General features: G+C 54.8%; 1 protein-coding gene across 1 annotated transcript in view; it reads right to left on the bottom strand.

Annotated features, from left to right (window-relative positions):
- Window positions 1-3,075: 3,075 nt before the first annotated feature.
- Window positions 3,076-20,035, bottom strand: part of HIP1R (huntingtin interacting protein 1 related) — a 17,564-nt gene continuing 604 nt past the window's right edge. Inside the window, exons 2-32 of the mRNA XM_041488826.1 lie at window positions 15,514-15,577; window positions 14,965-15,107; window positions 14,613-14,669; window positions 14,339-14,419; window positions 14,174-14,250; window positions 13,816-13,877; window positions 12,626-12,766; window positions 12,108-12,165; window positions 11,945-12,020; window positions 11,634-11,771; window positions 11,502-11,560; window positions 11,364-11,436; window positions 10,851-11,034; window positions 10,617-10,705; window positions 9,897-10,013; window positions 9,372-9,473; window positions 8,926-9,120; window positions 8,578-8,725; window positions 8,203-8,289; window positions 7,827-7,934; window positions 7,383-7,519; window positions 6,714-6,824; window positions 6,536-6,594; window positions 6,356-6,386; window positions 6,175-6,237; window positions 5,614-5,714; window positions 4,882-4,987; window positions 4,081-4,204; window positions 3,868-3,929; window positions 3,552-3,743; window positions 3,076-3,450 (exon numbers count right to left, since the gene is read on the bottom strand). Of these exons, the coding sequence (XP_041344760.1) occupies window positions 3,445-3,450; window positions 3,552-3,743; window positions 3,868-3,929; window positions 4,081-4,204; window positions 4,882-4,987; window positions 5,614-5,714; window positions 6,175-6,237; window positions 6,356-6,386; window positions 6,536-6,594; window positions 6,714-6,824; window positions 7,383-7,519; window positions 7,827-7,934; window positions 8,203-8,289; window positions 8,578-8,725; window positions 8,926-9,120; window positions 9,372-9,473; window positions 9,897-10,013; window positions 10,617-10,705; window positions 10,851-11,034; window positions 11,364-11,436; window positions 11,502-11,560; window positions 11,634-11,771; window positions 11,945-12,020; window positions 12,108-12,165; window positions 12,626-12,766; window positions 13,816-13,877; window positions 14,174-14,250; window positions 14,339-14,419; window positions 14,613-14,669; window positions 14,965-15,107; window positions 15,514-15,577 (3,051 nt within the window). The 3' untranslated portion in view covers window positions 3,076-3,444. The remainder of the gene's footprint in view (window positions 3,451-3,551; window positions 3,744-3,867; window positions 3,930-4,080; window positions 4,205-4,881; window positions 4,988-5,613; window positions 5,715-6,174; window positions 6,238-6,355; window positions 6,387-6,535; window positions 6,595-6,713; window positions 6,825-7,382; window positions 7,520-7,826; window positions 7,935-8,202; window positions 8,290-8,577; window positions 8,726-8,925; window positions 9,121-9,371; window positions 9,474-9,896; window positions 10,014-10,616; window positions 10,706-10,850; window positions 11,035-11,363; window positions 11,437-11,501; window positions 11,561-11,633; window positions 11,772-11,944; window positions 12,021-12,107; window positions 12,166-12,625; window positions 12,767-13,815; window positions 13,878-14,173; window positions 14,251-14,338; window positions 14,420-14,612; window positions 14,670-14,964; window positions 15,108-15,513; window positions 15,578-20,035) is intronic.

Below are 20,035 nucleotides of genomic sequence, written 5' to 3'. Positions count from 1 at the left end.
TGTGTTTGTTAGTCCTGGAGGAGCCAGCCACAGAGGATGGGAGGTGACAAAGTGGCTCCAGTTCTCAGCACTGCAGTGGGAGCACCTGGCTGAGCAGAACATGCTGGAAATGCCTTCTGGCCTGGGGTGTGTTGTCTCACACGGTATGAGGGGAATCCAGACCAGCTTTCTATTTTTTTTTTTGTTTTTATTTAAACTTGCATACTCATTAAGCATTTGTTAAATGATTTGATTAGCTGGTGCTTCTGGGTCATTTTTCTGAGTGGGTCATTCAGGAAATACCATCCCTAAATACTGTGCTGCCCAAACTCATCTAATTCATGCCTGGTTGCACACAGCAGAAAAATAACTTCTTGCAAAGGACTGGCTGCTTTTTGTGGCTTCAAGGGCTCTTAAAAACCTACTTTTGCAGAAGTTTTGTGGTTTGGTTTCTTTACCTGACTTCCTAGAGCCTGCACCAGCCTGTTTTTTTTTATTTGTGTGCTTAATTTCAATGCACTTTTTGCCCCCAGTGACCTGACACTTGTGTTTTGCCAGCTTTGCTGTCTGTGCTGCTGTTGCTGAGCTGCAGCTGCTCCGTGTGCTGGTGTTCAAACTCATCTGTGGTCACTGGAGGTTTGGCTACTGAGGGAGCCAGAGCAGGGCTGTGATAACAGCCTGCTTGAAAGCTGCTAAGAGAAAAAATAAAGTACTTTACTCACCTTGGTGGAAGAGAGCTGAAGGTGGATTATTTCACAACTTGGTTATTTTCCACTGCTCTTACAGGTACTGAGTAAAATTTGTTCTCAGGAGCACATGGGGTGAAACATCTTCCTCTCTCCACAGCCACAATAATGGTATTTAAAAGTCATTAGCAAATTGGATCCTGCACAACAGGATGTCTTGATGGAATCTCAAAATAAACCTCTGCAGACACACAGTTTGTCGTTCTGATATTTTTGTCAGCTACAAATAGCAAAATCACTTTCCAAAAAATATAGGACTGAAGAAAAAAAATTAGACTGGGCAGTAAGAATAATTTTTGTACAAAACCTAACTTAGATTACATTTCAAGTGGTTTATAGAGCTTAGTTTTATTTGTGCTGCTACTTTTTGAGACTTTTGATTATGCTGGCCTGGATGGTTTTAAGTAAATCAGTGTGACAGCAGTGGGGGTGTTCAATTTAGCCACAGCATCAATCTTAAAGCCACATTTTATTTTTGAATTCTTTAAATATAACGAATCCTTTAAGTAGGACTGTGGCTGGACTTAGGGTAGTGAGAGTTTAGAAGTTGGTTAATCAATATTTCCGGGATGAACTGTGATGGTGTGAGTGGTTGGGTGACGTCAGTCTCCCAGCAAATATATCTTTATCACTGTCTATAAATAGACCTTGAGCTACTGCAGAAAGCACTTCCTTGAGAGAAAAGGGCTCTGAAAGAAACGAAACTCGGCAGGGAGCTGGCCCCTGTCACTGCTGTGTCACTGTCACTTGACGTGACAGCAGCCACCCAGGGCTGTGTGTCCCTCTCCAAAGGCTGAGCAGGGAATGAACCTCGGGGCTGGGCTGGGCTCAGCAGCACCTGCAGGCTCTGAGCAGCTGCTCACTTCATCAGCACCCCAGGGAACACCAGAGCCCTGCTGGGCACTGCACTTTGGCCACACAAGGAGCTGGGGAACGAGCCCTGGCTCTGCCACTGCCCATAAACCCATAAACCTGCCCGGGCCGTTTGTGATGTGTAACCTCAGAAAGCTGCGGCCGTCACGAGACTGTTTCGTAACTAAAATAAATACTGGAATACTTTATAAATGTGTTTACCTGAGATACAGCCACTTGTAATTCTTGTTAACTGCTTTACAGCCTCTTGGCAGCCTCAGAGAGGAAAAGGCCTGGGTTTTACTGTGGCTTTTATGAAGTTTGATTGTAATTGGGCCTGAGGGTAACAAGGGATGGGATGTAAATGTTGACTGAACATGACAAGGACCCTCACAAGTCACCACCTAAATGCAAGGCAGCTGTGGTCACCCTGTCATGCTGAGCTCTAAATGCTCCAGTTTTATCACCTACATGATATTATGTATCATATATAGCTGCCTATTTTATATATATACATATATATACACCTATATTTTATCTAATAGATATATAATAATATATATGCAACATGTATATAGTATGCACTAATATATATTATAAACCATCTAGATCACCTGTCATATATCTATAATAATATATGTATATATTTATATATAAATATAATTATCTCATATATTACATTTTATATATAGTGCATAACAGTATAGGTATATAAAATATGCAAAAATGCATACATACATATGCCTATATATATATATATATATGTGTGTGTGTATAGGCATATGCAGAACCACAGACACACATGGCTACACATACATAGAGAGGACTCTCTCTCTATATATATATATTTATGTGTATCTACAGATATATTTATGCACATTTAGCTAATTTACTGCCTGTCTCTTCCCCACAGCTCAGGCCCAGTTTCCTGCAACCAACCCTGTCATGGCCCTGGCCCTGTCATCAACCTCCTCCCCAACAACAAAGCAACACAAAAGTATTTTAAATATTGCTCCTTTAATAATCTACATCCTGGTAGTTGCTCCAAGGGAAGACACAGCTGACAGGGTTTTGATTCTGCCCCCGCATCTCTCCACATCAGCAATTCCTTATTGCTGCAGACTTCTCCAGTCCCTGGCTCCCTTAGGCCACGGTTAGATTTAATTCTGCTAATTATCTTAAATATAAAACATAACGCAACTGATCCCTTGACATTGCTGTAGTAATAAAAAATAGAAAAGGAAAAAAAAAAAATAAAAACGTTTATCTTCTTATTGCCAGTGTGTGTCAGTAACTGCTTTTCCCTAACAAAAGCCCCGCTCCACGTGCTGGGGAAGGCAAACGTTTCCCTTCCTGCTGAGGGCTGATCCCACACCAAAATTAAGTCAAATATTCCTCAGGCTGGAAAAAGGGGAATTTAAAAATATGGTTGCAAGAAAAAGCCCACCAGTTTCCTACTGTAAAACCAGTTCACAGTTCTTGGAAAGGGTCTGAGCAGTACAGTAGAGCTACATTTACTGAAAACTTCTAGTGCTGATAACGTCCTTAAAAAAAAAAAATACAACCCAAACAAACCCCAAATTAAATTAAACAGGGAGAGCCGGTTGGCAGGTGAGGAGGAGGAGGAAAAAGAGGAGGAAGAGAAGAAGGAAGATAAGGAGGAAGAGGAGAAGGAGAGCACTCAGCAGTGCCTGGGGAGCACAGGAGCCCCGCCACTCTAGAGTTCAGAGAAAAGGAAAACAAAAAATAAGATCTGTTCCTCGAGAAAACATCCAGTTTGGGATTGTTTCCAGGCCGGGCGCTGAGGAGACCCCGCGCGTGAAGGCACAGCAGCGCGAAGGCAACGCGGCGTGAGGGCCGGGGGCGGCTAGGGCTGCAAGAGAAGGGGACAGAGAAGGGGACAGAGGCCACCCCGGTCAGAGCCCGTGCCAGGAACACCCCCGTGCCCAGCCCTCACCCCCAGCCGTGTCCCACCTCTCCCAGGCCGGGTTTCTGGGCAATGGGGGGTTTCTTCAGGATTCCTCGCCGCGGGGCCGGCGCCGGCCTGGCCTCCCCGTCCTCCGGCGCGTCCTCGCAGCCCCCGGCCAGGACGTAGTGCTGCTTCCTCAGCTCGCCCAGACGGACCCGCTCGCCCTCCAGCCGCTTCTCCAGCTCCAGCACCTTCACCTGCGCCCAAAATCCAGCCTGGGACCCGTGCTGGGGGCACAGGGACCCGTGCTGGGGGCACAGGGACCCCCGCTGCGGGGCAGGGCCCGTCCGCGGCCGCGCTGAAGCCGCCTCAGGGCCGTACCTGTGTTTCCATCTCCTCCTTCTTCAGCTTGATGAGGGACATGCCCGAGAAGTCCATGGTGTCTGTGGGGGACAGAGGGCCCCTACTGAGTGCACCCCTCACGTGCCAAAGCAGAGCTGGACAGACACCTCTGGGTGTTCCCCAGGCCAGAAAGGGATGTGGGGTGGGGTTTTCTACCCTTTCCTTGCAAAAAAAAAAACCAAAAAAACTCACCTTTCTCCTCTATCTGCTCTTGCCCCGACTTGGTGGAAGCCACCACGTTTGCTGCCATCTCGTTGACGTTGCGTGAGCACTCCTGGAGCCTGGCCAGGTTCCTGCTGCTCTTCTCAGCCTTCACCTGCAACGAGCACAGGAATGGCTGTGGGTGCCCACCATGACCCCCACAAGGAGCTCCAGGCAGAGGAAAAGAGCTTTTGGGCATGAAAACCTGGGAGTGGAAAGAATGGACGGATGGACAGATGGGAAGGTTTATCCTCAGTGATCCCATCATGGCCAGACAAGGTGATCCCTGCAAAGCCCTTCAGCCCCAGGGCACCAAACCAGCTCTGCTCCCACCTGAGCCAAGCACTCAGTACAGCTCTGGCTTTTGAACTGTGCTCTTAATTTTAAACCCATCTGGTGTAAAAATCCCTATGGATCCCCGTCCCCCCAAACCTGCATCACTAAAACTCCACCCCTCACTTCCACGCACACCAACAGGAAAGGTGGCAAGGACCAAAGTCCACCATCCTCAACTCCAGCTCCTGCAGCTGCTTCTCTTGATTTCTTGTTAGTTATTAACATTTTCTTTACATAACCAGCTTGGCAGGAGGAAGACGGGAGGTTTTACACATCTTCGTTTCCAAGGCAAGCCTCGGGTGTGGGAATATTAACGCACGGATTAAAATCACAGCCTGGAAAACAGCAAGAGCTTCCCTTCCCCCTGCTCTGGGAGACTGCAGGGCTGGCAGAGAGGAGGGGAACACCGTGAGACAGGACGGGGGGACAGCCAGGGGATCCTGCTGGGACACCCACCTTGGAGGCAGCCACCAGCTGGGCTGTGCTGGCAGCGATCTCGTGGGAGCAGACGATCAGCTCCTCGTACTTCCCTGTGTGCAGGACAACCCTGTCTGCTGACTCCCTGCAGCGGGGGTCAAAGGGAGATTGTGTCAGAGACACAGCACAGCCCGTGCAGATTATTTATCTCCTGCTAATACCCTCAGGAATCAGCAGCTGGATCCAGCAGCTTTGTAATTACAGAACCGTGGAATTGTTACAGTTGGAAAAGATCTCTAAGATCTTTGAGTCCAGCTGTTATTAAAGCTCATACACAAAGCAATTATTCAAAGCCAAGATCCAGGTGAATTGGACCACGGCAGGATTTTGTTTTTGTAATGGATGAGAATTTTAAAGCTTTGCCCAAGACACCCCCCACATTCCTGCACTGGCACAGAGCAATTTCCAACCACCCCATCCACAACCAGGACAGGGGGGATTTGATTTCACATTTTGCAGACAGGGAGGACCTGCCATCCCTAGCTGGGTGACCGTGTGGTCCCACCCAGACCACGATGCTCCATGAGGAATTAGCAATGAACCAAACTTGAGGCTCCATAAAAACAGAGACCTCCATCAGGAGCCAGCAATGAGGCTCCACAAGGAATCAGCAATTCAGCAGTGGGAATTTTGGAGGAGGGGGTGACAGGGAAGCACGGTGCAGCCCCTGGAGCTGTGTCCCCTGGAAGCTCCCAGCCTGGGGGTACCTACACGAGCTGTGTGGCTCCCCAGCCCACGGCCTTGGAGGCAGAGATCAGCCCTTCGGTCCAGCGCGAGTTCTTGGCATAAAACTCCTGAGTTGTTGCTGCCCCCTGTTGTTATGAGAATATTATGGCCTGGATTAACTTCTGTCTAATATACAACAGCACATAAATCTGTATTAAATACCCATATAAAGTGTAATAATGTGTAAATTCATATGTAAAGCCATGAATCAAGGGAGCGACAGCATTTCTGTGCTCTTCATGCTGCTCTTACTGACCTGCTTAAACAATTAGCAAAAAACCATCAGAGTCCCAAGCCTACAGATTTGAGCTGGGTTTGGTTTAAAACACACAAATTTGAGACATGATCTTTAGATGGACAAGGCTTTGCAAGGGTGACAGCAATTTGTGCAAGAGAGCACAGGGCTGAGCAGCCCAGCTCCAGCAACTGGGACTGCCAGAGTGCTGCTAACATGGGAAACCATGAAATCCAGAGTGTTTCTGCAGTTTGGGGGAAGTTCTCTTGTATTTCATCAGCACAAAGAGATGAGTGTAAGAGAGGACTCACCCGGCCACTTTCCACTATCTCCTTCTGTAGGTTTGTAGATGTTGTTACAAGAAGTCTGATAGCCTGGAATGAAGGAAAACAGGTTTTGGGGTTTGATGGGGGTCTTATAGAGGAGATTGATGCTGCTGCTGGTGGGAGGTTACAGTTTTGTGCAGCCCAGATGGGTTTCTGCAGCACTGACCTTCATTAGATCCGTGCAGGAGTTCAGAATCCTGAAGGGAAGCAAAGGAAAAGTGTTCAGCATCCAGGGAAGCTTTGGCCTCAGAAAATGGGGTTCTTTTCAAGACCAGCCAGCCTGTTTTGGAGCACAGTACACCCCAGCAGGGCACAGACCTGTCACGTGTCCCTCCTCAAAACTCACCTCTCGTTCACTTCCAGCTTAACCCCAGAGCTCTCGTTCCTGGCCTGGCTCATCATCTCCTGTTGGGAAACACCAGAGGAAGGGTTGGATGCCATGTTGGGGTGAGGAAGGTGGAAGAGTGATGGACACTCTGCCACCCCAAGGCCCCAGAATGGCCCATCCTGCAGCTCTGTCTCACCTCTATCCTCCTGACAGCATCCTCAATGGCCGCTGAGGTGGAGGCCATCTCCTTCTCAACCATGTCCCCCAGCTCCTCCTGCTTGATGTCCAAGCTCTTGGGTCTCAGCTCCTGCCAGAAGAGGCAGCACGCATGAGGAGGGTTTAGGCAGAAAAACAGAAGGGAATATTTATAAGGAATAACTACAAACCAAGATATCCAATTCCTTCCCGCCCCCACCAAATAATCCAAGCTGCAGGAGCAGCATTCTGCAGCCTGCACAGTGAAGGTACATGTGCCACCAGCTTGCAGCAAACATGGGACCTCAGAGGTAAGAAATGCCCCAAACTGAGGTGACAAAACTCCATCATAGGAGCAGTTTCTGCTCCAGAGGGCCCTGGAGAGCTGAAAGTTGTGTAAAAGAAAAGACTAATAGGGGCTTCACCAAGAAAAATATGTGAAAGATGGGAAGTTTCCTTCCACAGGGGTTACTGGGCTGAAAGACTGCAGCTGATTTGAGGGTGACCAGCTCTGTGCACCACCAGGAAGGGTCTCAGTGCTTGGAAGCTGAGTTGGCTCAAGGAAAGCACCACAACTTGTGAATATGGGGGACAAACCACCCCAAAGTGTTCCCTGGGACCCACCCTGCCAGCCCCGAGTGGGAATGCTGTGCTGGGCTCCATCTCCTACCTGGGCCAGCTGCAGGACCCCTCTCAGAGCCCCCTGCACGTCCCCCAGCTGGGCACTGCCCAGCCTCTGCCTGTCCTTCAGCTGCTCCAGGTACTCCAGGCTCCGCTGGCCGCACTCCCGGCACGTCTCCGTCAGCCCTGCCGAGAGCACAGCCTGGGCAAGGGGTTCCCTTCATCCCAGCCCTGCCCGCCCTCATCTTCCTCCTCCCCTCATCCACAGCTGAGCACCAGCAGCATCCCCCAAATGTCTTCTAGGAGATTACAAATGAATTTCCAGGCCCAGGGAGGGGCACTAGAGGGCAGGGAATGTCGGGAGGGGGAGTGTGGGGAATGTGCTGTGTTTAGTAAAATCTGCCCCTGGCAGAGAGGGCTTTGTCATGGCTTTCCTGAAGAAAAGACCCATGAGAAAAAGTCCCCCCAGCACCCCCTGCATCCCTGCACTCACGGTCAGCGTGGTCCGTGGGGGCCAGGTGGGCCGTGGCGCTGCCGTTGACGATGGTGTCACCTGTCAGGTGTGCAAAGAGGGCCAGAGCCCCCACCAGCCCCGCAGCATCTGCCACAGACAGCACAGGCTCAGCACTGCCAGCCCCTGCCAGGTCCTGGGGGCTGCAGCTCGTCCTTGAAGGCACTCAAGGATCAGTACAAGGCTCAGAGATGTTGGGATTGACCCCTCCAGCTGGAAGGAGCACACGGGAACCCCCCCAGCCCTGCCCGTGTCCCTCTGTCACCAGGGCACTGCTGCTTGCCCGTGGCCCCAGAGCTGCTGGGGGGATGGAAACATGAGCAAGCTGGGAGCAGTGCCAGTCCCCAGCCCCAGGTACCTGCCATGGAGGCCACGTACTGCGCGTGCCCCTTCTCCAGGGCATCCGTGGACTCCAGCGCCGCCTGCGCCCGGCTCAGCAGGTAATCTGCAAGGAATCCCATTTCATTTCCCTAGCACAGGCTGGTGGGTGTCTGCACCAGTGCTGACTCCACAGGGCACCACTGAGGGGAAGTGTATCCCTGGCTGGGGAACAGCTCTAAAATCTGAGCAAAATAGTGCTGAACATGAGAGCTAAAAATTCATCCTGAGAAGTCTAACCCAAACCACCTCAGGCATGATGGAAACAAAGCCATGGGAGAGCTGAGATGCAACATTATCTGTCCAGGAGGGAGAAGGCAGAGCGTGTTTCAGCCCCCTGATGAGCAGGACATACCTGGGGAGCTGGTGCAGCGGAGGTGCAGGGGGTCATCCAACTTGGCCATGGCATCACTGAGGATGGCCTGGGCTTCTCTCACTGTCTCCTGCAGGACTCCAAACTGCTCATCCAGCAGCTTCTGCTGCAGGCTCTGCTCCTGGTTGCTCTGTGAGGCAGGAGGAACAGGTGAGTGGCACAGCACCCCCTTCAGCAGCAGCTCCCTCGAGAGCCCCTTTCCAGGATCAGACCCAACCATCCCACGACTGCTGGTGCAGGTGATATCCCACAGGCTACATCATCTGGCACGCCCCAAACATCTCACCCCAGTGAGTAGAGGGGCAGTGGGCTCCTCACACAGCCCTGTACCTTCTCCAGGAGCCTGCCCTGGAGCTCTCGGATCTCCCTCGTGGCCTTGTCTGCCTCCTGGCTCAGCTGCAGCTCCTTCTCCTGGACGAGGCCCCGTGTGGACAGCAGCTCACACTCCTTCTCGCTCACCGACCGCCTCAGCACCTCCTTCTCGGCGTGCAGAGCATCCAGCTGGGCACTGAGCTCCACACCTGCCTGCCATGGGGGGCCAGACACCCTGTCACTGCCCTGTCACTGCCCTGTCACTGCCCTGTCACTGCTGGCAGCCCAACAGAACTGGGGGGAGCTCGGGACATGCCCAGCTCATGACACTGATGGGCTGGGCCCACGCCCAGCCCTGTGACAGCTCCTTGGGCTGCTGCTGAAGCTCTGGCTCAGCATGGGTGGCAGGTCCAGCTCCCTGTGACAGGGTTGGATGGGCTTGTGCTGCCCCCCCAGCCCCGTACCTGCTTGGCGTGGCTGAGCGAGCGCTGCGCCTGCTCCAGCTCGTCCCGACGGGCGTCCAGCTCCTGCCTCAGCTGCTCCATCTGCACGCTCTGGTCCTCCAGCTGTGCCCACACACCGTGCCCAGGCTCAGCCCCTGCCCCGCTCGGCACCAGCGCCAGCCAGGATGCAGGGAATGAACCCAGCCATGCTTTGTAGGGAGGGGGCTTTGGGGTCTTGGGCAGGGGGTGTCTCCTGGAAGGGCTCCTTTTCCCATGCCAGGAAATTTGGGAGCAGCCCCCACCTCAAGCCCCAGAGAATGAAAGCACTCAACCCATCAATTTGCACTGTGGCATTTTCTTAGGGGAAGAAAAGGCAGATTTAGGCAAGAGGGGCTGAGTCATATATTAACACCTTCCTGAGGAGCCAGGGCAACTCTTCCTGGAATCAGGGCCCAACAGCAACAACCTACCCCTTCCCTTGCTCCCAAACTGCATTTCCCATGCTGGGGAGGGCTCAGTGCTGGCAGGGAAGGATCCAGAGCTCACCTTCATCTCAGCCTCTCGCTTGACCTGCTCCACCTGAAATGCCAGCTGCTCCTTGACACGTGCCACCTCCTCCTGGCTCTGCTGTGTCACTGTCAGCTGCTTGGCGGTGTCAGCGTTCTGTGGGGGGACATGGGGCTCACCTGGCATTCCAAGGGGGACTCCCACCGTCCCCACATTCATTCCAACCAAATTCTAGCTCAGAGAACAAATCCAAGATGCCTTTCTCACAGCATCCAAAATGCCAGTGGACATGAATTCAAGGGGTGTCCCCTGCTTGGTGCTCAGAGGGTGATGGGACCAATACAGGGGACTGGGCAGGCACAAGCTACACCAGTGGTGGCAGAGGGACCAAGGGACAAAAGCAAGACCAAAACACCCAAAGCAAACAATTAAATATGTGAGTGGCACAACTGAGTCACAGGATCCCCATCACCAGCATATCCCTTGAGAGCCCCTTTCCAGAACTGGAGCCGAGCATGCCACGACTGCTGGTACAAGTGATATCCCACCAGCTACACTGGCCACAGAAACCAGCAGAAACAACCAAACAACAGCAAAACACCCCAAAAAAACAACAACAAGAACACCCAAAGAGACCATGATGGAAGAGGGAAAGGGCGCTCAGCTCTGCCCTGGATACCCCAACCCCAAAAGGGAGGGATTTAATTCGGGGACACTGCCCTCAGTGTCAGTCCCTGCCTGCAGGGACAGCAGCCTCACCTTCCTCAGCAGCTCTGCGTGGGTGTTGATGAGCTCGCTGTGCTTCTCCTTCAGCTTCGTGTAGCGGATCTCGGTGGCGTTGGCTTTCTCTGCAGGGGTGAGAGACCCTCAGTGACCACAGCGAGGGCAGCCCACGGCCCCGGGCACCACAGGACACCCCAGGGCACCACAGGACACCCCAGGGCACCACAAGACACCACAGGACACCCCAGGACACCCCAGGGCACCACCTACTCTCGGCCTCGGCGCAGAGCCGCTGTGACCTGTCACTGTCCTGCTTCACCCTCTGCAGCCTCTCCAGCTCATCCCGCAGCTGCTCGTTGTCCACCAGCGCCTTCTGCTTCTGCTTGCGCTGCTCCTCCACCTCTCCCTCCAGGCTGTTCACCTGGGCCTTCAGCTGGGTGATGTAGCGCTGTGCCTGCGGGGGTCACCGGGCACTGGGGACCGGCCCTGCCCTCCCCAACACCCCCAGCCAGCTGCCCCTCGGGAATTTGGGCAAAGCAGGTGTGGGGTGCACAGGAAAGCTCTGCCCTTTACCCCTGCAATTGCTCTGTCCCTGCTGATAACATCAGGACAGCAAGGGACAGGTCTCACATGCTCCCACGCCATCAGGAATCACATCCTGGCACTAGGAGAGGTCCCAAAACACAACCCTGGATGCCAGGACCCCGCTCCTGCTACATCCCTTCAGGGTTTTCACAGCACAGCACCAAACCCCACCCCAGCTGCTCCCCAGCCCGGCTTTACCTCCAGTTTAATCTTCTCCATCTCTGCACGGAGCGTTTCCACCTCCTTCTTCAGGCTCTCGATCTGTGCATCCCTGTGGACAGGGGCAGGTTGGTCCCACGTGGCAGCAGCCCCTCTCCCCTGCTGGCCCCCCCATACCTGTCATCCCAAACGCCGTTGGGCGGCCCGAAGGTTTGCTCAAACAGATCCGAGGTGATCTGGGGAGGACAGAGGCTGCTCAGCTGAGCCAGGACACGGGAGCCTGCCCCCATCCCAGCCCCAGGCCCCCACCTGAGGCTCCGTGGTGGAAGTTGTGCTGATCTCAATGAGGTTCTCTGGCTCCTCATCCTCGGGGGCCTCCTCGGGGATGACGACGACCGGCTTCACGTGCTCGGCCAGCGCGGACGCCCGCAGGAAATTTGGGGGGCTCTGCAGGGACAAGAAGTTGTTGCAGCCTTGCAGGGGGCTCAGGAACTGCAGCAGGCAGAGTGCCAAGGGAAGGCAGGGAGCCAGCCCTGTGCTGGGCAGTGTCCCCAGACCCCAAACCCACCCAGGGGGACACCCACAAGCTCTCCAGAGCACCTCACCAAATCCTGCCCTACCTCCGGCAGCCGAGGGATCTGGATGAGCCGCTTGAAATACAGCATGTCAGATGCCTTCTTAAAGAAGTTTTTAAGGCTGGAGAGGAGGGAAAGACAAAGGGGAGATGAGAGGGGGCTTGGAAGGAGAGAGGGGACCCCACTGCCCCACCTGGGCCCCGGTTACCTGCGGAACTGCTCGTGGAAGCGGTCCCGGTGGCCCTGCAGGGTGTCGGCCGGCAGACCTGGGTGAGGAGGGACAGCTGTGACTGATCTGGGGCTGCATGTCTGTTCACATGCTCCCAGACCCCTCCTCTCCAAAAGCCAGCAGGGTAAAAGCCAGGAGGGAGTGGGATGTGAGGGGTCAGGATGGGAGTGGGGTGTTCCCATTCCCTGGCACAGGGATCAGGGATGTGGCACAGGGAGATGTGGGTGTGGGAACTCCAAAACACCCACACGAGGCTGCTGGCACTGTGCTGCCCATGCAGGGGGCTGGCAGGCCAGGGCACATGGGTTTGAATTAATCAATAACAAGTCCTTCTAATTCCTTTATCTGGAATGTCTGTGTGGGATGGAGCAGGCCCCTAGAGCCCAGCTGGGATACAGGGACATGTCGACAGATGCTTCAATCCACACCAGCCTCACCCCCAGACTCAGAAGCCCACCCAGGAAAACACCAGCATGGAGCACATCCCCGGGACTCACAGGAGTGCAGCTTGAACATCAGCTTGACGGAGTAGTGGTAGAGGTGGCTGCAGTCCTGGATGACCTGGATGAGGGGGGCCAGGCGGCACTGCACCGCCGACATCTGCGACACGGCCATCGAGGTGTTGAGCTGCCTGAAAACTGAGGGGAGCCGTGTTTGCAGAGCCGCCCGCGCCCGGCCACGCCGCTTGATCATTAACCACGGCGGATGTGGGGCACAGGGAATGCCAGGGCTGCTGCCTGAGCTGAGAACAACCCCGCTCCAGGCAGCAAAAACAACCAGAAAGACCATGCTGGCAGAGGGAAGGGGTGCTCGGCTCTGCCGTGGATACCCCAACCCCAAAAAATAGGGATTTAACCCAAAGAGGCTGTCCTCAAGCTGCTGCTGCATGACACAGCTGGAAGTGAGAGGTTTTGCTCCATTCTATTTAATCATGCAAGGATCTGGGAGAGGATGCCAGGGCAGGGGACGAGCCCGGCGGCACCGCAGCCTCGCCTGCCCCTGCTCGGAAACAGATCCCTTCCCTTGGCAGGGATCCAGGCAGCATAACCACCCTGGCTTCTTCCCTGCTCAGCTTTAAAGTATTTATGAATATAAATTCTCTGTATAACTGGGTCAGGAGGAGAAGCAGGAGGCTGTTGGGAGCCGGGAGCTCAGTCTCTCCCGCTGTGCCGTTTTCCAGGGCAGCTCCGTGTTCCTGACTCCCAGAATCTGCCACCTCTCTAAGCCATCTAAAAATTCCTAAGGAGGTGAGAGACATGAGCAGGGGCCTCCAGCCCTCCCCAGAGACATTTCATTGAGGGGAAGTGAGTCTTTAAAAAGAAGTACAGCCCCGTCCTCTGCTTCAGAGGGACAGAAGGCATTTGTGTAATGGATATGATTAATGTGGTTGTACAAAAAAGAAATAAAAACATATTTCAGAGCAGCTCTGAACTGAAAACAACACTCTGCCTTGCTCAGGTGGGTTCAAAGCAGCCACATGCTCTAAATATTTTCCTACAACTGCCTCTACAGAGCTTCGACAGGGGAATCCAGCTGAGAAACCACCTCAGAAATCTCGTGGGAGGAGGAGGGGGGACCTGAGCCTCCAACCTCGGCCTCCCGGAACTCTATTCCCGACCAAAGAGCGAAACTATTGCTCAAGAGCCCCGGGGCGAGCGGGAGGGACCTGCCCCTGCCGCCTCCTCACCTGACTCCGACAGCTTCAGCTCACAGTCCAGGTAGTCAAACAGCTCGACCGTCAGCTGGAAGCTGCCAAAACAAACCAAAACTCCATCACTTGACAGCAGAGACATCTTTGCTCCAGTTGCTCGTGTTCATTGAGAGTCCTCATGATGGCAAGAGCTCTGACTGACAAGAATTTGGGGCCTTTTTCCAGGCATTTACACCCCACGGTGCTCTGTGGGTGCAGGAGGGATCGGGCACCATCCAAACAATTCACGAAATCCCGGTCACTGCCCCATCCTGGGGTGGTTTTGTCAGCAGGACACTGCCAGCTGGGAGTCATGGAGCTGGTGACAACACTCTGGCCCCACCAGGACACTCACATGTTGTTCACATCTGTCCCTGCAGTCTTTTCCAGCACCTCATCCGACACTTCGAGGCCCGGGGGGAACTCGGGATGCTTTGTAAAAGGAAGGAAAAAGCCATCAGTTGCTGCTGGCATGGCACATCCCCTCGTTCTGGTGGCGTGGAGGTGGCAGAGGTCTCACCTTGACGTGGAAGGAGATCTTGGTGAGCAGGAGCCGTGTGTAGATGCTCACCAGCTGCCCGTACCTGTCGTGCAAATGGCCCTGCAGAGACACGAGGGGAATCCAGAGTGAGGTAACCAGAGCCAGCAGATCCCACACGAGCCACTGACCTGTGGCTCCACCCAAACACACAGATTGTTTCAGGCAGTGCTTCACCCTCTCTGTGCCCACCCTGTTCCTCAGCACTGTCTCCAAACCCCCTGGGAGGCACAAACCTGCACTCTGCCCCACTCACCCACAGGTCCCCCGTCTCTCGGATGTTGCTGCGGTACCTCTGGCAGTCCTGGAGAACCTGGGGACACAAAAGGGAAGGATGTGGCACAGTGAGGCTGGCTGTCTGCCCTGATGCTGGGGAAGAGGAGGCATCCAGCCCCTTACACCACCCAAGCTCTGGGAGAAGTTCCAGCCTTCCCATAGCACCCAAAGGTCGGGGATTTACACAGGGAAATTTCAAAGATGTGAGACAACACCTGGGAAAGGTGGCTGGGGTAGGGAAGGGACACTCCCTGTGCAGAGGGATGGTGGCAAGAGCCAGGAATTCCCCTCTGGGAGAGGAGCAGGAGGGAGGTTGCAGAGGGGACACTCACGTTGGGGTGGCCGTCGCGCAGGACCTTGTGCAGGACGTGGCAGAACTTCCAGCTGAGGATGGCACTGCTGGGCAGGGGCAGCCCGATGGCGTAGGACCAGAAGGTGAAGGCTCCCTTCTCGTGGTGTGTCCCCAGGATGATCCCTTCCAGGGCAGTCAAGGCCAACTGGACACACACACAGCAGGGGACAGGCTGGGCTGGGGACTGTTCCTGTTCAACTTTCATTGAAAAGGAGACACTGGGTGCCCCGTGAGCACAGGGATCACTGGCACAATGCTGCACCCCCAGAAAAGACCCCCAGTTGTCATTTTTGGGTACATCTCCCCCTTCTGAGGGCACACTGGGGCCCTCTGCATTTTACTGCCACAGAAATGCAATCTTATTGCATTGCTCATTTTCCTTTTCACTGATGGATGAACCTTTGTGATGCCAGCCCCCAGCCAAACTCTGCACGGGTTTCCCAGATCTCCTGCGGCTCCAGCATCAGGGGGTGACACCCCCACAGCCCAAACTCCTCTGTGCTGTCCTGGGAGCCAAGGGAAAGGATACGGCGGGCATGCTTCTCCTTCACTGGTGCTTCCTGTGTGTTTATGGCTTTGCTGATGCTGATGGCCTGCAAGAGGAGGGGACAGTGGCTGTCAGACATGGTGAGACCCCCATGGCTACCCCGACACCCCAAAATGCAGTGCTGGTGCTTTTGGGGAATACCCTGAGTTTTAGAACACATTTGTCACCTCAAAGTCATTTGTAACACATCAGAATCCACAAACAGAAGCATCCATTATCCACAAACAAATTTTTATCCCTTTTACCCACAAACAAAACAGCCATTAAAGCCCCCATCCCCAGCAGGATCTGACCACTGCTGCTGGTGCTCCCGGCTGTCCCTGTCCCAGGAAACCAATTTTTGCATTTTTGCAGCCTGAACTCAGCGCCGTGCCAGGGGAACATTAAAGCACAATAGTGAGATGCCAAATTCCAGGGTTGTTTGTGTAATCACAAGGAGCCTTTGAACCACGGGGGAGTGGTTTGGGTTCTGCTGAGGATGTTGCTGCGTGCAAACAGCACGTGGGGAAAAGCAGCCCCCAAGCAAGGAGGGAGTGGCAGCTTCAATGCCCATCTTGATGGAGCAAAAATCCAGAGCAATGTGATTATCAGAAGAGGATTATCTATATTTTGATGTGTTTGATCACAGCAGACTTTAAATTAGGAATTTATTCCAAAAGATGACCCCAGAGTGGGGTCGGTTGCATCCCCCATGTGTTGATGGGCTGCAAATCCAAGTTGCTGTTTTGATGGGAATCTTCCTCCTCCTCCTCAGACTCTGCGAGATGCTTCACCCTGGCAGGAGTGCTTGGGCTGTGCCTGTGTCTATGAGCCCTCTGTCACCAGCAGAGGAAAAAGGTCCCAGCTGGGAAGGCAGGAAGCCACCCCGCTGCCAGCACTTGTGCCGGAAGAGGAACTCGGTCCCTCCCTGCAGCTCCCCAGCCCTAAAGCCTTGTAAAAATCCTATCTACCTGCCCAGGAAAGCACCTGCTGCTTCCACATGGCTGCTTGTCCAGGGACATCTCTGAAATTAGGTGCTTTCCTGTAGGAGAAGGAACCTGACCCCAAGTTATCGAGTGCTCCTGACTTATGCAGGAGGAACCCAACACCAAAGGGGCAATGTCAGAGGTGTCCATGCACCAAACCCACCCCAAAGGAGTCCAGAACAGCTACCCAGGAACTGACCATGACAGCAGCAAAATCTGAATCATCCCAAAGAGTGAACCTGTCCCAAAAGGCTGGGCCCAGCTGCTGGGGAGAGGGGCTGGCTTTGCCTTTCCTGCACCAGGAGAGTCCCGGGGTTACCCCGCCATGTGGGGCCGTAAAGCAGCAGTGGAGTTAAGCCGGTGACTTGCTGTAATCCTCTTATCCCCAAAGGTTAATGATCCTGGAGTGCCCAGGAACAGGCACTTGCAGCACAGCTGCCTCTCCCAAAGTGCCTTCACAGCCACCCAAAAGCCTGGAGCTGGCAGAGGCTGTGCCCTCGACGGCAGCTTGGCCAGAGGGATGTGCCACAGGGATGCCAGCACCTCCCACGGGATACTGACAGAAAGGATGGCTTATCCTGGACCAGGCAAGGAAGGATTTGGAAATGCATCTTGCAGCGAAGAGCTGCTGAAGGAGTTACAGCATCTGTCCTGAGGTGTTTTGCACAGAGGGAGCAGGGCAGACACGGCTCCCAAGCTGGGAGCTTTGCTGCCTGCCCTAAGACAGGCCTGTCCCAGCCCACCACGCTCATCCCAACCCATCCATGGAACCCGAGCCCCACAAGGGCTGGAGGAAGCACAGCCAGAAGGGTCAAAGTGTGAGATGGGCAGACACCCAGGAAAGGAAATGTCCCCTGTCCCCAGGGACAGGACCTCAGCTGCTGAGTGAGCTGGGACCCTGCTGGCCTGTCCCAAAACAGAGCTGTAATTCCCACTGGCATTGGTGGTTTTATTGCAATTATTGCCCTTAGTCTCACAGACAGCCTGACCAGCCAAAATTCAGCCCAGGAGCTGCTGGAGAGGTGGGTTTCACCCTTGGGGATTCAGTGCAGAGGTTTCACTGAGCCATTTCATGTCCAGCACAAGGATTGGGCCCATGCAGGAGCAGCCCCAGCCCACCCACAGAACCACCATGAGATGCCAGGTCCAGCATGGTCCCAAATAAACCACAGTGGCACCAAACCAGTGCCAGTCCCTCAGGGCTGCCAGCCCAGGTGTGCTTTCACTGCCTCCAAGCATCAAGCAGGCCAGGAGATCCAGGAAAATAGGATGGTGGCACCAAGGAAGAGCATGGGGCAGTGCTGCAGCCTGGCACACGTGTGCTGGCAGGATGGCTCCAAAATGGGGAGATTCACCCCTGACCCAACCTCTTGGGACACCACTGGCACGTCCTGGCTGTCACTGCAGGTGCACAACCAGCCTGGCCAAAACTTTGATGCAATCTCTGGGCTGCTCCCCATCACTGGCAGGCAGCAGGGTGAGGAGCCAACCCCAAAACCTGCCTGGCCGTGGGCTGTGGGATCCCACAGGGCTGCAGCCCCGGTGCTTTGCTCACAGCCCGCACGTACCAAGGCGGTGACTAAAGCCGGGATCAAAGCGCCCAAATGAAGGAGCGCAGTTTAACATCCATTTAACATCCACCCTTTCGTTCCTGGCTGCTTTTAATTAGGGTTGATCGTCCCGCCCTCGGCATCCCACGGGGTCCCAATCCCCACCGGGCAGGTGGATGCTGGGTCCCAGCACGATGGAGAGATTATTTGGCAGCTGGAAGCCTCCCCTGGCCAGGCAGCATGAGAGCTGTCAGAGCAGCTGAGCTATGAACTCCAGAGTTCCCTTCCTAATGCTGCTCCTTCCCAAATTACACCAGGAAAACACCACTTGGCAGTCACACACAATGCAATCCTGCAGGTTCCAGAGCTCATTGGATTTGTAACCTTTTTGTATTAGAAAAGCAAAAACTGGCAGCAGAAAAGGACAAGTTTTTCCTCCTGCCAGGCTGCCGAGCAAGCGCCTGCTGTGGGATGGTGATTTCCTACTTCCCACGCACGGCTTCTCCGAGGGAGACATCTACATCACCCTGACACAAGACATGGAAAAGCATTTTCAGGGAAAACAGGTGACCTTCATATCACCCACAAGGACCTGGGGTCACAGCAGGGTCAGCAACTCCTGTCTGTAACCACAGACATCACCCGAGCCCTCACAGGGGAAAAGGTGACAGGGCTCTGGATTCTGGTACAGAATCCTCAGGCAGCAGAGGGGATGTGCCAGCAGCACCCCTGTGACACAAAGACAAGGAGGGGATGTGCCAGCACCCCCGTGACACAGAGGCAAGGAGGGGACGTGCCAGCAGCACCCCTGTGACACACAGACAAGGAGGGGATGTGCCAGCACCCCCGTGACACAGAGGCGACTGGCGGCCGGCTGGGCAGCTGCTATAATTAGAGGAAAAAGGCAGATCAATACCCACGTTCTGACACTGAACAGTTCTGCTCTCACTGAAGCACCACTACAGGAAACCACACCAGAATAAAGCTCTTTTAGGACAGTTTTTAGCAGTTGCTGGAAAAAAGGTCAGCTCTGGGCAGTGAGTGTGACCATCAGACAGTGAGCCAGAGAGCAACCACCTCTTTGCCCTGTCCATGTCTCTGCTCACAGCATCCCTGTGGCTGCACACATTTCCAGAGCACAGGTGCCGGTGCAAAGCCCGAGGTGCCCCGGAAGGGGGTGGGAAGGAGGGTCCCGCTCCCGCCCGGCCGGCACGGGCAGCCCCGGTGCCGCGATCGTTCATCAGCGCTGCCCAGCGGGACGACTGAAGGAGACGCGTCCAGAGGGAACCGGAATTGCCGGTTTTCCCGTGTTGATCCCCAAACCCAGCAAGCTCCGTTTCCTACCCGGCGCGGTGACCCTGCGAGGCCTGAAATTCCCACCTGCCTTCGCTGGCGCTCTCCGGGGCCAAACCAGCCCAGGGGCTGAGGAAGGAACCGCAAAGCAAAGGGGCAAAGGGGAAAACATCTGCGATGAAAGCACAGCCTGCAAAAGCAGAGGGGTCAGAGGAGGCATGCGGGAGGGCACTGTTATTTTTGCTGGGGCAGCCGCGAGCCCGTCACTCTGCCCATCCCTGCCCACGCTGAGCACTTCATTTCCCACCAGCCCCATCAGTGCCCGACCACCGCACACCCCGTGGGGGCCACAGGAGCACGGACACCCCGGCCACGATGGGGCACAAACGCCTTTGGGCTTTGTTTCCACTCTGCCGCCCTTCGTGGGTCCAAACACCCCGATCCCCGCAGGGTGACCCGGGGGCAGGGGTGAACCCAGCCCCGGTACGAAACAATCCCCGGTGTCGGTGGGCCCGGGGCTCGGCAGGGATGCGGAGATGCCCCAGCCCCGGTTCGGCCACGCTCCCGCCGGCACCATAAAACTTTCCCGTGTGCTGCCGGCCGTGTTTACCTGCGATAAGGCCCGGGAGGTGCGGGGGGGCGCACGGCCGGCGCGGGGCCCGGCTGCCCGCGGGGGCGGCGGCGCACGGCGGGGCC

The sequence above is a fragment of the Pyrgilauda ruficollis genome, unplaced genomic scaffold (genome assembly GCF_017590135.1).
Source record: "Pyrgilauda ruficollis isolate IOZ18807 unplaced genomic scaffold, ASM1759013v1 scaffold9, whole genome shotgun sequence".
NCBI lineage: Eukaryota > Metazoa > Chordata > Aves > Passeriformes > Passeridae > Pyrgilauda > Pyrgilauda ruficollis.
The sequence above is the reverse complement of the archived record's forward strand: the minus strand, read 5'-3'. Positions and strand labels throughout refer to the sequence as shown.